This window comes from Lissotriton helveticus, chromosome 6 (genome assembly GCF_964261635.1).
Source record: "Lissotriton helveticus chromosome 6, aLisHel1.1, whole genome shotgun sequence".
In the NCBI taxonomy this organism is placed as follows: Eukaryota; Metazoa; Chordata; class Amphibia; order Caudata; family Salamandridae; genus Lissotriton; species Lissotriton helveticus.
In genome coordinates this window covers 1,552,805,760-1,552,819,054 of record NC_136067.1, presented here as the reverse complement: position 1 = coordinate 1,552,819,054, position 13,295 = coordinate 1,552,805,760, and the positions used below count along the sequence as shown (strand labels likewise).

The 13,295-nt window shown below is 47.6% G+C and overlaps 1 protein-coding gene across 1 annotated transcript in view; it reads right to left on the bottom strand.

Annotated features, from left to right (window-relative positions):
* The window catches only part of ARFGEF3 (ARFGEF family member 3), a 505,700-nt gene that overhangs the window by 167,154 nt on the left and 325,251 nt on the right, over window positions 1–13,295 (bottom strand). The window contains exon 18 of the mRNA XM_078649342.1: window positions 9,004–9,114. Within this exon, the coding sequence (XP_078505468.1) occupies window positions 9,004–9,114 (111 nt within the window). The remainder of the gene's footprint in view (window positions 1–9,003; window positions 9,115–13,295) is intronic.

The window sequence follows — 13,295 nt, the reverse complement described above, 5'->3', positions numbered from 1 at the left end:
GCAAATGTGACATCTATAGCATTTGTAATGCAATACTTACATGAAAGTTATTGTAATTTATAATAGCACTAGCTTAAAGTTTTGTAAATAACTTTTGTGAAGATTATGTTCAGTGTATTTTATTGTGACGAAAATCCAAGAACAGAAGTGAAATATTAATATATTTTTGTTACATTTGTAATAAAGTTTGAAACATTGAGAGGCCATATGTAAACCAGTTGTTGTTGAATGGTTGCACAGGTTGATGCTGTGGTGGCGCTGAGTGATGTTGTGATGGCGAACGAGTGATGCTGTGACCTTCAGTGATGCTGTGGTAGCGCATAGTGATGTTGTGTTGCCCCTGAATGGTGATGTGGTGGTGCAGAGTGATGCTGTATGCTATGTTTTGTTTTGCTATGCCATGTTTTGCTATCCTATGCTTTGATTTGTTATGCTGTGCTGTGTTTTGTTATGCTATTCTATGTTTTGTTATGCTATGCTATGTTTTGCTATGCTATGCTTTGTTATGCTATGTTATGCTTGGTTATGCTATGCTATGTTTTGTCATGCTATGCTTTGTTTTGCAATGCTATGTTTTGTTATTCTATGCTATGCTATGTTTTATTGTGTTTCGTATGCTATGTTTTGCTATGCTATTATATGTTTTGTTTTGCTATGCTATATTTTGTTGTGTTTTGTTATGCTGTGGTATGTTTTGTTTTGCTATCCTATGCTTTGTTTTGTTATGCTATGCTATGTTTAGTTTTGCTATCCTATGCTTTGTTTTGTTAAGCTATGCTATGTTTTGTTGTGTTTTGTTATGCTATGCTTTGTTTTATGTTATGCTTTGTTTTGTTAAGTTATGCTATGTTTTGTTCTGCTATGTTTTGTTGTGTTTTGTTATGCTATGCTATGTTTTGCTATGCTTTGTTTTGTTATGCTATGTTTTATGCTATGCCATATTTTGTTGTGTTTTGTTATGCTATGTGTTGTGTTTTGCTATGCTATGTTTTGTTTTGTTATGCTATATTTTGTTTTGCTATCCTATGCTTTGTTTTGTTATGCTATGCTATGTTTTGCTATCCTATGCTTTTTTTGGTATGCTATGATATGCTGTGTTTTGTATTGCTATGCTATGTTTTGTTATGCTATGCTGGTGAGGGTGTGTGCGGGTGTGTGAGGGTGAAGGTATGTGAGGGTGAGGGTGTGTGAGGGGGTGTGAGAGATGGTGTGTGAGGGCGAGGGGGTGTGAGGGTGAGTGAGGGGGTGTGAGGGTGGGTGAGGGGGTGTGAGGGTGAGTGAGGTGGTGTGAGGGTGAGGGGGTGTGAGGGGTTGTGACGGTGTGAGGGGGTGTGTCAGGATGAGGGGGTGTCAGGGGGTGGGGGTGTGAGGGTGAGGGGGTGTGAGGGTGAGTGGGTGTGATGGGAGGGGGTGTGAGGGTGTGTAGGAGTGTGAGGGGGTGTGAGGGTGTGTGGGGATGTGAGGGTGAGGGTGAGGGGGTGTGTGAGGGTGAGGGGTGCGAGGGTGTGAGGGGGCGAGGGTGTGAGGGGTGCGAGGGTGAGGGGGTGTGAGGGGGTGGGACGGTGTGGGGTTGTGAGTGTGTGGGGTTGTGAGGGTGTAGGGTTGTGAGGGGCAGGGGGTGGGGGTGTGAGGGGGAGGGTATGAGGGGGAGGGTGTGAGGATGAGGGTATGAGGGTGAGGGAGGGTGAGGGTGTGTGAGAGTGAGGGGGTGTAAGGGGGTGAGGGTGAGGAGGTGTGTGAGGGGGTGAGGGTGAGGGGTGGTGAGGGTGAGGGGTGGTGAGGGAGGGTGTGTGAGGGGATGAGAGGTTGTGAGGGCGAGGATGAGGGGGGGTGATGGGGGTGAGAGTGAGGGGTGGGTGAGGGGGTGGGGGTGGGCGTGAGGGGGTGTGAGGGTGAGGGGGTGTGATGGTGAGGGTGTGTGGGGGGGTGAGGGGGGGTGGGGGGGTGAGGGTGTGTGGGGGGGTGAGGGTGAGTGAGGGGGTGAGGGTGTGAGGGTGGGTGAGGGTGAGTGAGGGTGTGAGTGAGGGGGTGTGATGGTGGGTGGGGGTGGGTGAGGGTGAATTAGGGTGAGTGAGGGTGAGGGTGAGGGTGAGGGGGTGTGTGAGGGTGAGGGGGTGTGTGAGGGTGTGGGGGTGTGAGGGGTGAGGGTGAGTGACAGTGAGTGAGGGTGTGTGAGGGTGGGTAAGGGAGGGTGGGTGAGGGTGAGTGACGGTGTGTGAGGGTGGGTGAGGGTTTGAGGGTGAGTGAGGGTGTGTGAAGGTGTGTGAGGGTGTGTGAGGGTGTGTGAGGGTGAGGAAGTGTGAGTGTGAGGGTCCGAAGTAAATGGTGGCAGGGCAGACATCGTAAGACCGAGAGAAGAGACTGGTGGTGACTGCGTTGGTCAATTACAGAATCAGGAGGGGCAGAGTCAGCACAGTCTGCGAGGGATCAACGCGTCTGGAGGCAAAGCATAGCGGATGTAGCATTGCAGCTAGCAAGTCGAGTGTTTTCAAGCTGAGTGTCCCTAGATGGATGGCAACACAGCAACAACATTTGAGGAGCAAAGCTACTGTAAACAAGCACAGTAGGCTTTCACTTTCGTCCAGAAACAAGCTCTCGGCATTGCTGTGGCGGGGGGGGGGAGACGGGGGAGCGGCAGCCTTTAAAGTCTGATGCCGAGGCACAGACAAATGGTGGTGCGCAATGTGCACGAGGGGGGGAGCGGCAGCCTTTGAAGTCTAATGCAGAGGCAAAGACAAATGGTGGTGTGTGACGTGGCTGGCATTGTGCACGTGCTTGTCTCACATGAACTGTGTCTAATCCGCAGTTTTGGTCGAGTTTTCGTACGGCTTACTAGAATCTCGCCGCAATGCTTAAGCATTGCTCAGCGAGACCTAAAAAGTGTGACGATCTTACCTTGTTCTGGCACATCTTCGAACTTTTGAATTGCACATCGGTATGGAGTTTACACTGGGCAAAAAATAAGAAAACATTTGTCCTAAGACAGGCATGGGTGGCCCTACCAGAGCCTTTACTTTCTGTCGCTCAGCGTAAAGTAACGCTAGTGAGCTGCACAGGCGCCAGCACCAGTTCGAAACCTCCCTCCGACTGTCCCCAGGAGCAGGCAGGTGGATGGAGGAAGGAAAAGAGGTTGGCAGAGAGCCAAGCTGGTGGCAAAGAGGAGACAGCACCTTTCTTCCAAAGCATCCCATACTGTCATCAGCACCCTGCCACTGCACAGCACCCATTCCCTTGCTCCAGTCTCTCTTCTATTTGTACAAAGGGGTGGGCCCTGCACATGAACATTCTTTGCATAGAAGGGGTCTGTTCTGGGGAACGAGGAGACTTGCAGCCAGAGCTCCACATAAAAACGCTTCTCTCCCTAGAGCCCATGGGAAAAGACATTGTGTAGAGTTATGGGGTACCATGCTGAGCTCAGCAGTGAGAGCAGGAGACAGCGACAATATGTTGCTCAGTGGTAGTCTTACAGCCCTGGCCACATACACATTTCATCTGATGGAGCACGCTGACTGAGTGCCTCAAAGCTCTCTGGGAAGCAAGGTTAGGCACTCCAGGTATCTCCTGTCAATCTTGATTGATGTTACAGGGGTCACCAGAAGCACTGTCTGACCCTCTGTGCTAATGCATAGGCAGCAAGTACAGAGCGGGTGCAAGCAACACAAAAAAGAGTTATGGTGCAGGAGGAGACAAGTAAGAATGGGGCATGAAATTAAATTTAAAAAAGTACTTCAAGCCGAGCAGTGGACGGACATCAATAAAGAGATTATTCAGTACTTAGTCCCTGCTACAGGGAAAGCACGAACACACGAAAAGAATGTGAATCTGGCACACGATTACCAATGAGAAGCAAGGACATGAGAGTGATGTGGAAGTCAACGAAAGGCAGGTTCTAAGCCCCCCGTAAGTTAACAGAAGATCTTGAAAGTGACAGTGTATAAGCTGTTTTAGGCGAGGCCCATAAAGTAATGTAGCGGTATACATTCCAGCCAGTGGTTGGCAGGGTGCTGCCAATAACGAGAGAGTCTAAAAGTAAAAGAGACACCATACAGATAACAATACTCAACTCTTATCTCCTGGTCCGCTCCTATTTTCATGCTGCGAGTAGATCCCAAAGCAAAAAGAATAGAGTAGGAGGGGGAGAGAGAGCAGCGTTGGTCAACTTAGATCGAAGCAAACAGTCTGAACGGAGCGTCATAGCAAAATCGTGCATTGGAGCTGAAGATTCAAGAGCACAATGACCACTGAACATGTGGAATAGTCAATATGTACAATCTTCTTATTTCTTTGACAGGTATACACCTGTGGAATGCCACTGGTCTTGTCTTAACTCAGCTTGAGCATACTAGAACACAGAATGGATGGCCTGAAAATGCAGAAGATAGCAGTAGAAAATAAAGGATATAATCCACCTGACCATAGTGGCCTTAGCAAACGCCTTTATGTCACAGTTGTCCAGAAAACTCATGTATTAGTAAGCCAGTAAACCGGAGAGATAAGGGTCTATCCAAGAAAAAAAGTAAGGCCCTCCAGTTATCGAGATTGTGCAACATCATCTAAGCAAAGGAACCATGAAAACGCAGGACATATGCAGGGAAGAATATCTCTTTGCTGAGGTTAAATGGATTTAATAACTTTGGAAGAAAAAGGTAAGTGGGTGGAATCCTTAGTACCACTATGTCCTGATGGAACAAACAGTATATAAGCCAATAGGGGTTGAAGCTCTCTTGTAGAGGTAGCTGTAATGATTACAAGTAGGAAGTGTTCCAAGAGCATCAGTTGGCCAGAACTATTTTTCATTTGCAAGAGACCAGAGACTGCTTAAAAAGAGGAAATGGGTGTAACATGGGTGTAAGATGTCATGATTACTTTACTGGTGGTGGAGAAGGATTCTCCATGCCTGTTCTTGTAGGACCATATGGCAGGGCTCAGAGTCCACTTGAACACCTCAATCCATTAGATATCTAGAGAAAAACAGGGCACTGAGCAAATGAAAAGGCTCATATTTTTTAGTAAAGCCCAAAAACAGAAATAGGATATGCTCTGGTAGAGGACCTTCTGGAAGTCACAAAGATGTCTAAGGTCTTTGGAGAAAAGCTGAGGAGGGCACAACCTAGCTACTCAGCTCAATCACTCAAACTGAGCGATGGCAGGAAGAGGTGCAGGAGCCTTCCTACCACTGTGAACAGGAGTTCCCTTCGCTGGGGGAGGCAGATGTGTTCCACTGATGGAGGTAAAGGTGACTGGAAAACCAGACCTGTCTTGGCTTAGAGGAGGGTTCCTAAATAATAGAGTCCAAGAATTATTTATTTATTTATGTATTTATTGAGCTTATAAAGCACGACAGCTACCCAAAAGGGTTTTCCGGCGCTACGAGACAGTGTGCTAGAGGACCGAAAGGTTAATACAATGCAAAACAGAGGGATTTATTGATTGAATAACCAGGTCTTGATGGCTCTGCGAAACTGGACATAACTAGTTTCGTTGCGAATAGTTAGAGGGAGAGAATTCCACAGTTTGGGGCCCAATAAGGAAAAAGACCTGCCGCCCATTCTGGAAAGTCGGACTCTAGGCAGGCTAAAAAGGCCATGAGATAAAGAACGCAGGCAACGGACAGGAGTGTACATATGCACCAGAGATTGTAGGTATCTCGGGGCACTACCCCGTTTTATTTTATGCATGTAGCTGAGAGTTTTAAATGTTTTTTTATTTCTGCAAGACTCTCAAAATCATAGGGGCTGAGAAAAAGTCTCCAGTCTAGTGTTAGCTCTTGCAACTGGTGCTGGTGGATGGCAAAGATGGCTGAACCTATTCATGATTTAACTGAACACCTCTTGGTGGAAATCTCACTAGTGGAAGATGTTAAGATACCTGCTGAGACAATGTCCTTAAGGGGTGGTGGTTGTTATCCTGTAATGTGCATGACCAGCACAAACATGCCCCTTGTGATTACCCATTCCCATAAATCCTACCGCAAGCCCACTGATGTTTATATTGCTTTGTTAAGTGGAAGAGGGCTGTGGTACTACTATTGAGGGTGTGAGCACTGGAAGGAAGGATTTTGGACCCTAAACTGATTTCATTCATAATACATTTATGTGGAGGGTTGAGGCTGTGTTTTCCCATTTACAACTGCAGGAGAGATCCCCGCAGTGAGGCTGTACATTTAAATCTTTATGAGTCAGGAGTGGCTACTGTAGAGAGAAGGGGTGGCCTAAAATTGATTGAGAACTAAGATCAATGTTCTACAGATGGCTGTGCCAGAAATGGCAGAGAATGAATGTTCAAACACCTGATCCTAGAATTCTGCTAGCTGTAACTTCAGAGAGCGCTGCTTAGCTTGGCATATTGTACACTACGCCCCAGAGTCTGTATCCCTAAAAGAGCCTGGAAACACTATGCCCACTTGACAATGCTTTCCAGTTAGTGATAATTCAAATATTTTGCATACTTTTCCAAGTGGGAGAGTAGTGCCATGTTATAAAGAGAAGCATGGGAGGGGAGGGGGGTTCACATAGACACAAATGGAGCTGTTTTTGAGTTCCCAATATTTGTTGTCAAGAAAATGTAAACTGTGTCTTCTAGCCATCGTGAGTCTGCTTGAGGACTGGGGCTTAATGGCAAATGCAGCTTTCATTAGAGGTGCTAACGAGCAAACACTCACATAAATACACTCATTTTCCATAGGGAGCCCATGTCTAAATGGACAGTGCTTCAAGAGCATTGGCTAGTATTGGTAAGTGTGACTTTGTACAGTGAAGTCATCATACTCTCTGGTAAAAACCTCAGTATTAGTGCCTCAGTCAGTCTGCTAGTTCTCCAAGAGTGGCCTCTTTTTGGTAAGCTATGCCCCTTCATGGTCCTACTGGGGTTTTTGGGATTGAACCAGGAAAGGTCAGATTGGCTGGCACAAAGTTTACTGGGAGAGACAAAGAGATTGGTGTCTGCAGGAGCTAACCTCTGGTGCAGGGAACTTCTGGGAGGGCAGTCCGATTTGTGGAGGAGTTGGTCCCAACAGAGCAGGCGCAGTTTTCTTAGCTTTCAGCATAGCTCACAAAGCAAGAAGAACATCAGAATGTTAGAGTCATCAGCCTTATTCAGAGGGAAAGGAAGGCAGACTGAGCCAATTGTAGAGCCACTATTTCTGACATGATGGGCCAAATGAATCAGAACTGTTCCCATGCGGAATCAACATTCCCAGCAAGGGAGAAAACTAGATGCATACTTTGAAGCAATGAAATTCTGAGGAGTCAACATTCCCAGCAAGGGAGAAAACTAGATGCATACTCTGAAGCAATGAAATTCTGAGGAGGTGATACACAAAGTGCAGGAGCCTAGCAATGCATGAGTGGAGGTCAATTGTAGTGGCAGTCTCAGGTAATGCTGGTGCTTTTTGAAGCCTCGGTTTCTTATGCCTTTTGTGCACAAAGAGTGAAACTTGATCCAAAACTGTAATAGAATATCTGGCTAAATAGAGAGTTTGAGCTTTGTAGGGACCCAGCCTATGGTTATTTAATCAGGTACTTTCTGTCTGGGTTATTTAGACCATTTATGTACAGCCAACGCAAATGATCACATAGGAGGTGTACAGAAAGGTTTTTCTTCCTGTTGGCCTGTTGATGAAATAGAACCTCTCCTTGGATAGGGTCAGGGTTACTCTGAAAGCTTGCCAGGCTGCCCTAGAGAGACCTCATATCTAGGGTAGCGCACAGTGTATGTACATGCATACATACATGCATTGGATAACTTTAATCCATGCAGAGACTATATGAGACAATTGCTGCAAACAGCCAGTAACATGAGGAACATGGCTTAACACCCGGGTTGAAGCATGATCTAGGACAGCTGAAAGAAGAAACCGGTCCGGTCCTCGGATGCTTGATTCCGTTCTGGGAAGGACATGGCTTTTGTAGTTCGGACTGGACTGTTCCCATGGGGCAACAGGGTCAGAGCTGATTTGCATATCGCCATTGTCTAACCCAGGGTGGTGTGGAGTGCAAAAAAACGATGGATTTGGGCCCAGATCTTTTGACTGGGGGAGTGTGTGACATTGATCCACATTCAGTCCATCATTTGTTGTTTTTGCAATTGCCGCCCTAAGTGCGCTGGGGATGCCCAGACGTGGGTCCCAGGCACTCCACACCACTGGAATCAAGCTAGCCGGGCTGAAGAGAGGTGTTACCTCGAAACCGGTCCGGTCCTCGGATGCTTGATTCCGTTCTGGGAAGGACATGGCTTTTGTAGTTCGGACTGGACTGTTCCCATGGGGCAACAGGGTCAGAGCTGATTTGCATATCGCCATTGTCTAACCCAGGGTGGTGTGGAGTGCAAAAAAACGATGGATTTGGGCCCAGATCTTTTGACTGGGGGAGTGTGTGACATTGATCCACATTCAGTCCATCATTTGTTGTTTTTGCAACACCCGGGTTGAAGCATGATCTAGGACAGCTGAAAGAAGAATAAAATCAAGACTGAGAAAAAAAAGCATGATTGAGAAAAAAGCAGGGACAGATCACACGGAGTAAGCCAGAGAGTAGCAGGTAGTGCTCCACATTGTAGGTTGCTGCACACCAACATAGGAGAGCAGGTGTACCCATACACCTGCTTCTTTGATACAGGGTACACAAAGGTCTTCTAAACAGCTACCAAAACAGTTCTGGTCCCAACACCACATGCAGGGTACCCACAGCGAATAACGGTGGAGCGCCATGACGTAGATGAAAGTCAATCAGACAGAATCTGTTCTAGAGGAAAAACTTGCCCCGTCTACAATTTTGGCAAACAAGTATTACATAGTTTTGGATAAACATAGGTGTTCACCAAAAAAACAAAATCACAAAATATAACCAAAAATATAACTATTTAATTGTAAAACAGTAAAAGAAAACATTTAATATGGAAAAATAAAGCAGCGTCTGTTAAAATAAAGAGCATTAATCTCTGCTCTCAGAGTCTTTCTGCAGAGTAGTGGTAAGTCAAAGCCAGGTTGTTCAGTGAATATGTTACCTTGTGTTATAGCATCACTGGGTTCCTGAGTTTCTTTGTCTTCTTTTTCTTCCTGGACACAGGATGCAGCAGCCATCTGAGCAAGCGCTGAGGCGCAGTTGGCCGCAACACCTGAGAAAATGAACACATTTCATTTTAGGTGACTTTTTCTTCTTTTCTTAACTTTACTACTCCACAACAAAATAAAAGAACTAAACTTCTATCACCAGGTCTAGGATTTACCAAGATAAAACTATTCTTAGCATCGCACACAGTACTCAGCTGCTTGTAAGACAGTAATAGAGGCTGCAGTATACATGGATCAATTTTATTGCTGGATAAAATTCATCTATGCAGCAGTAGAAGCAGAGCAATTCTTCTCGGAGGGAATTCTTTAAATGCAGTATTATCTGTACAAGGCTCATCTCTTGTAGGTATTACGTGTGACAACAGTACAGATAGGACGCTTCACCAACTCTGTATGGTCTACTCAATTAAACAAGCATTTACAATGCAATGGTTTTGCCTTTGTTAAAGTTGGAGCTATTGGCATTGCTCTTGACATTATTTTTATTTATGGTTTTTTTAACATAAATAAATGGCATTGTCATTTACAATCCTACTAGCTTTATCTCTCGCAAATGACACACACAAACACACACAGAGCCCCCCACACACACAGCCACACAGAGCCCCCCACACACACAGCCACACAGAGCCCCCCACACACACAGCCACACAAAGCCCCCCACACACACAGCCACACAGAGCCCTCCACACACCCACACAGAGCCTTCCACACACACCCACACAGCACAAGCAGGCAACAGGGGCACACGGAGGCACAAGCAGGCAACAGGGGCACACGGAGGCACAAGCAGGCAACAGGGGCACACGGAGGCACATGCAGGCGACAGGGGCACACGGAGGCACAAGCAGGCGACAGGGGCACAAAAACTGAGGCACAAGCAGGCGACAGGGGCACGAAAAAGGAGGCGCAAGCAGGCAACAGGGGCACACGGAGGCACAAGCAGGCAACAGGGGCACACGGAGGCACAAGCAGGCAACAGGGGCACACGGAGGCACAAGCAGGCAACAGGGTCACGAAAACAAGCACAAGCAGGCAAAAGGGTCACAAGCAGGAATTGTAATTTAGACGGGGCTGAAGTGGAGAACGGTCAGTAGGGAAGTAGTGCGGCTGGTGCAGTGGTACCAGGCCGAAAGGTGAGAGGGGCTGTCTGCACCCCAGTTTGGACAGTTTCCACTACCTAACAGGGATTGGTGGGAGGGGGGCGTACTTCTTGCTTGCTTTAGGGCTGTTACTTCGGGGACGCAATGCACGCTCTTGCCTGCTGCCTGCTGCCGCCGGGACACGACAACAAGCAGGGAGAGGACAGGCTGGGAGAGGGCAGGGAGGGGACAGGCTGGGAGAGGGCAGGCTGGGAGAGGGCAGGCTGGAAGTGGACAAGCTGGGAGAGGACAGGCTGGGAAAGGTCATGGAGGGGACAGGCTGGGAGAGGGCAGGCTGGAAGAGGACAGGCTGGGAAAGGGCAGGGAGGGGACAGGCTGGGAGAGGGCAGGCCTTTTTAATATCTAGATTACGTTTGCAAGTGTGTTCCCTTTTCAGTAGGTGAGACTCGTCACTGAGATGTATATAGTTCAGGGCTAGTGTACCTCTTACATGTCTGTGTATATGTGTGCAGGGGAGGAGTTGTGCTCGCTTCATTTAGGATTCATCTCCTCTCCACCGAAGGAGCATACCTTCCTCTCCACTTAACATCCTCTGGAGCGATTGCCTTTTTTCACCCTCGGGAGGTGTATGTGTTTCTCCAGAAAGTGGAGCGCTCATCTGATGTCATCAATATGCTTTGATCTGGGTAGAAGGAATAGCCGTGTGACACGTGCTCTTTTAGGCTGTCATTTCCATTCATTCCCAGGTAGTCTAAGATTTCTGAGCGGCCTGTCAGCTCGCCCACCTTCTGCGTGTGTGTAAGATTATCCGGAAGTTACGCGTGTCTATGGTCTGCTGCGTATTGTTTTCGTTGTCAGATTAAACTTGCTTTTGAGATGGGGTCACCGGCACATGCGAGCGCTGTGACCTGTGTTCTCGAGACCTGTCCCGGGGTATCATGCGTGTGGCTGCGCGCCGTCTGCATGTGTCGAGGGCGAGGCCAGGACACGGACTGCACCCTGGGAGCGGCCAGACGCCGGCACATTCTCGCGCCTGCCAGCTGTATCTGAGTCGGGCTGATGCGCTGTGTGAGGGCAGACACCATCAGCAGGGGTGTAGGCAGAAAGTAATCTGCCAACTATACCACAGTAATCTAACACACACTGCACAATTGAAGGGAAAGCAGCCTCCGCGGCCACAAACAGCAGCACTGGTGTAAACTGCGGCATGGACCGGGCGCGCACAGCAGCACAGCGACTCTGCAATGATGTCCATTTAATAAGCGCTCATCGTGCAGTAGCAGGCACACGCATGACGACTGGCTGCCTTTTAATGAAGTGCTTTAGAGCAGTAAACGCGCGGCGCTGCAGAACCACAGCTGCTGGCCGCGTGCACACCAATCACTGACCAGAACATCTGGCAAAATTGAAAGGCTCGCTCATGGTGTCCCCTCGGCTGCAGCCTGGTCCAACTCTGCCCCACATAGATGCCCCAATCCGCAGGCGCTGCCCTGCGCCTGGGTCTCAGCAGACCTGCTCACCCGTCGGACAAACAAACATTGGAACGAGCAAGCAGCGCCTTACCTTAGCGCGGGCTCCTGTCGCGGCAGCTCCTTCCTCTAAATATTGGCTCCGTTACTCCAGCCACCGCCGGTACGGTGCTGTAGTCTCCTCAGACGGTGGCCGCGGGGAGGGAGGGGGCAGTCCCTGGAAGTTTGGTGCTCCGATAGCGAGGGGAGGCTGCGGACTCGGCGAGGCAGGGAGCAAGCGTCTCCTTCTGGTGTCTCCATCTGCGTGATTCATTCAGCCCCATCTCCCTGCCTGTCAATACTGCAGCGAGGTGACGGATGGGTGGTGGGGGGCTGTAAGGGAGGGCTCCGGACGGCTGGGCGCGAGCAGTAAGGAGGGAAGGTGGAAAGAGTAAGCCGGCAAGGGACGGTATTGAGGGCGGGTGCCGTCAATGCCGGACCAGATTCGGGGGCGTTCCCGGCTGTTGGCTGACGTCGCGTGACGTAGCCAAAAGGGAAAAATTCTCGGGAACGCCCCCGAATCTGGTCTGGGATTGACAGACAGAGCCCTCTACCAATGGCTAGCCTCCATTTATGGAGCTAGCCAATGGGAGGAGGGGGCAGATACCCGACCCCACATAGAGAGATATCGAGATATCATTAGATTTTGCTAGCGCATGCGTACTTCGTACGCATTGCGTAGGCAAAACCTAAAAAGTAGTACATCCGATGCAGTTGTGCATTAGGAAAAGTGAAACTATGCGTCTCTCTGCTTTACTGGCCAGCGGTCAGGTCTTAAAATGAGGTTGATAGGCTACATATATTGAACAACTATTTAAATGCAACTGAAGTAAAGATAAAAACTATTGAAAGAATTTGACTACAGAAGATTCCCAGCCTAACAACGGGAAAATAATTAGAGCATGTAAATCTATAAAAGAACAGAAGCCAGAGAAGTTATACTTAACTAGGAGAATTTTAACCCCTGAAAGAATTGTATCTTAAGCATAAATATGTACAAGCAATCCAACGTTTGATAAGTGTGACACTATACCTATATTTATATAGAATGTTAAACATGGAACACTCCATATTTTAGAGCAATTTATCTAAACAGCAGTATTTGTCCATGCATGTTGAAAAGGAATTTTCGTAAGGGCAAAGAACACAAACTCTTCCTCAGTTCACAGTCTAACACTTTCCTCTGCCTACGCCAATGAGTGAATGACCTGTGCAAATACATATGTCCTGTGCTGCTTTTAGATCTGCACAAAGATAGATCAAAGAAGTCAAAGTAATATAAAAATGACAACCATGGCGCAAGCCATACAAAACAATCGAGGATAAATACAGGGTGATTTTAAAAACATTTTGGGCTTTATGAATGTTTATGATCCAAGAATTGTGGATGTTCAGTATAGGAAACAGAAATACCTTGTAGAGTGTTACACACTACCTACACACATATGTCTATATTATTTAAAAGCAAGAGCAGGAGAAATACAACTGTCCTTACACACACATAAGTACCCTCATATCTATTTGTATCCTTGGATTGTCTAGGACTTGATGGAGGAGAAAGTATTATTCATTCAGTTCTTAACTCATCAGTCACTAATCCTAGTGAATGTGTTA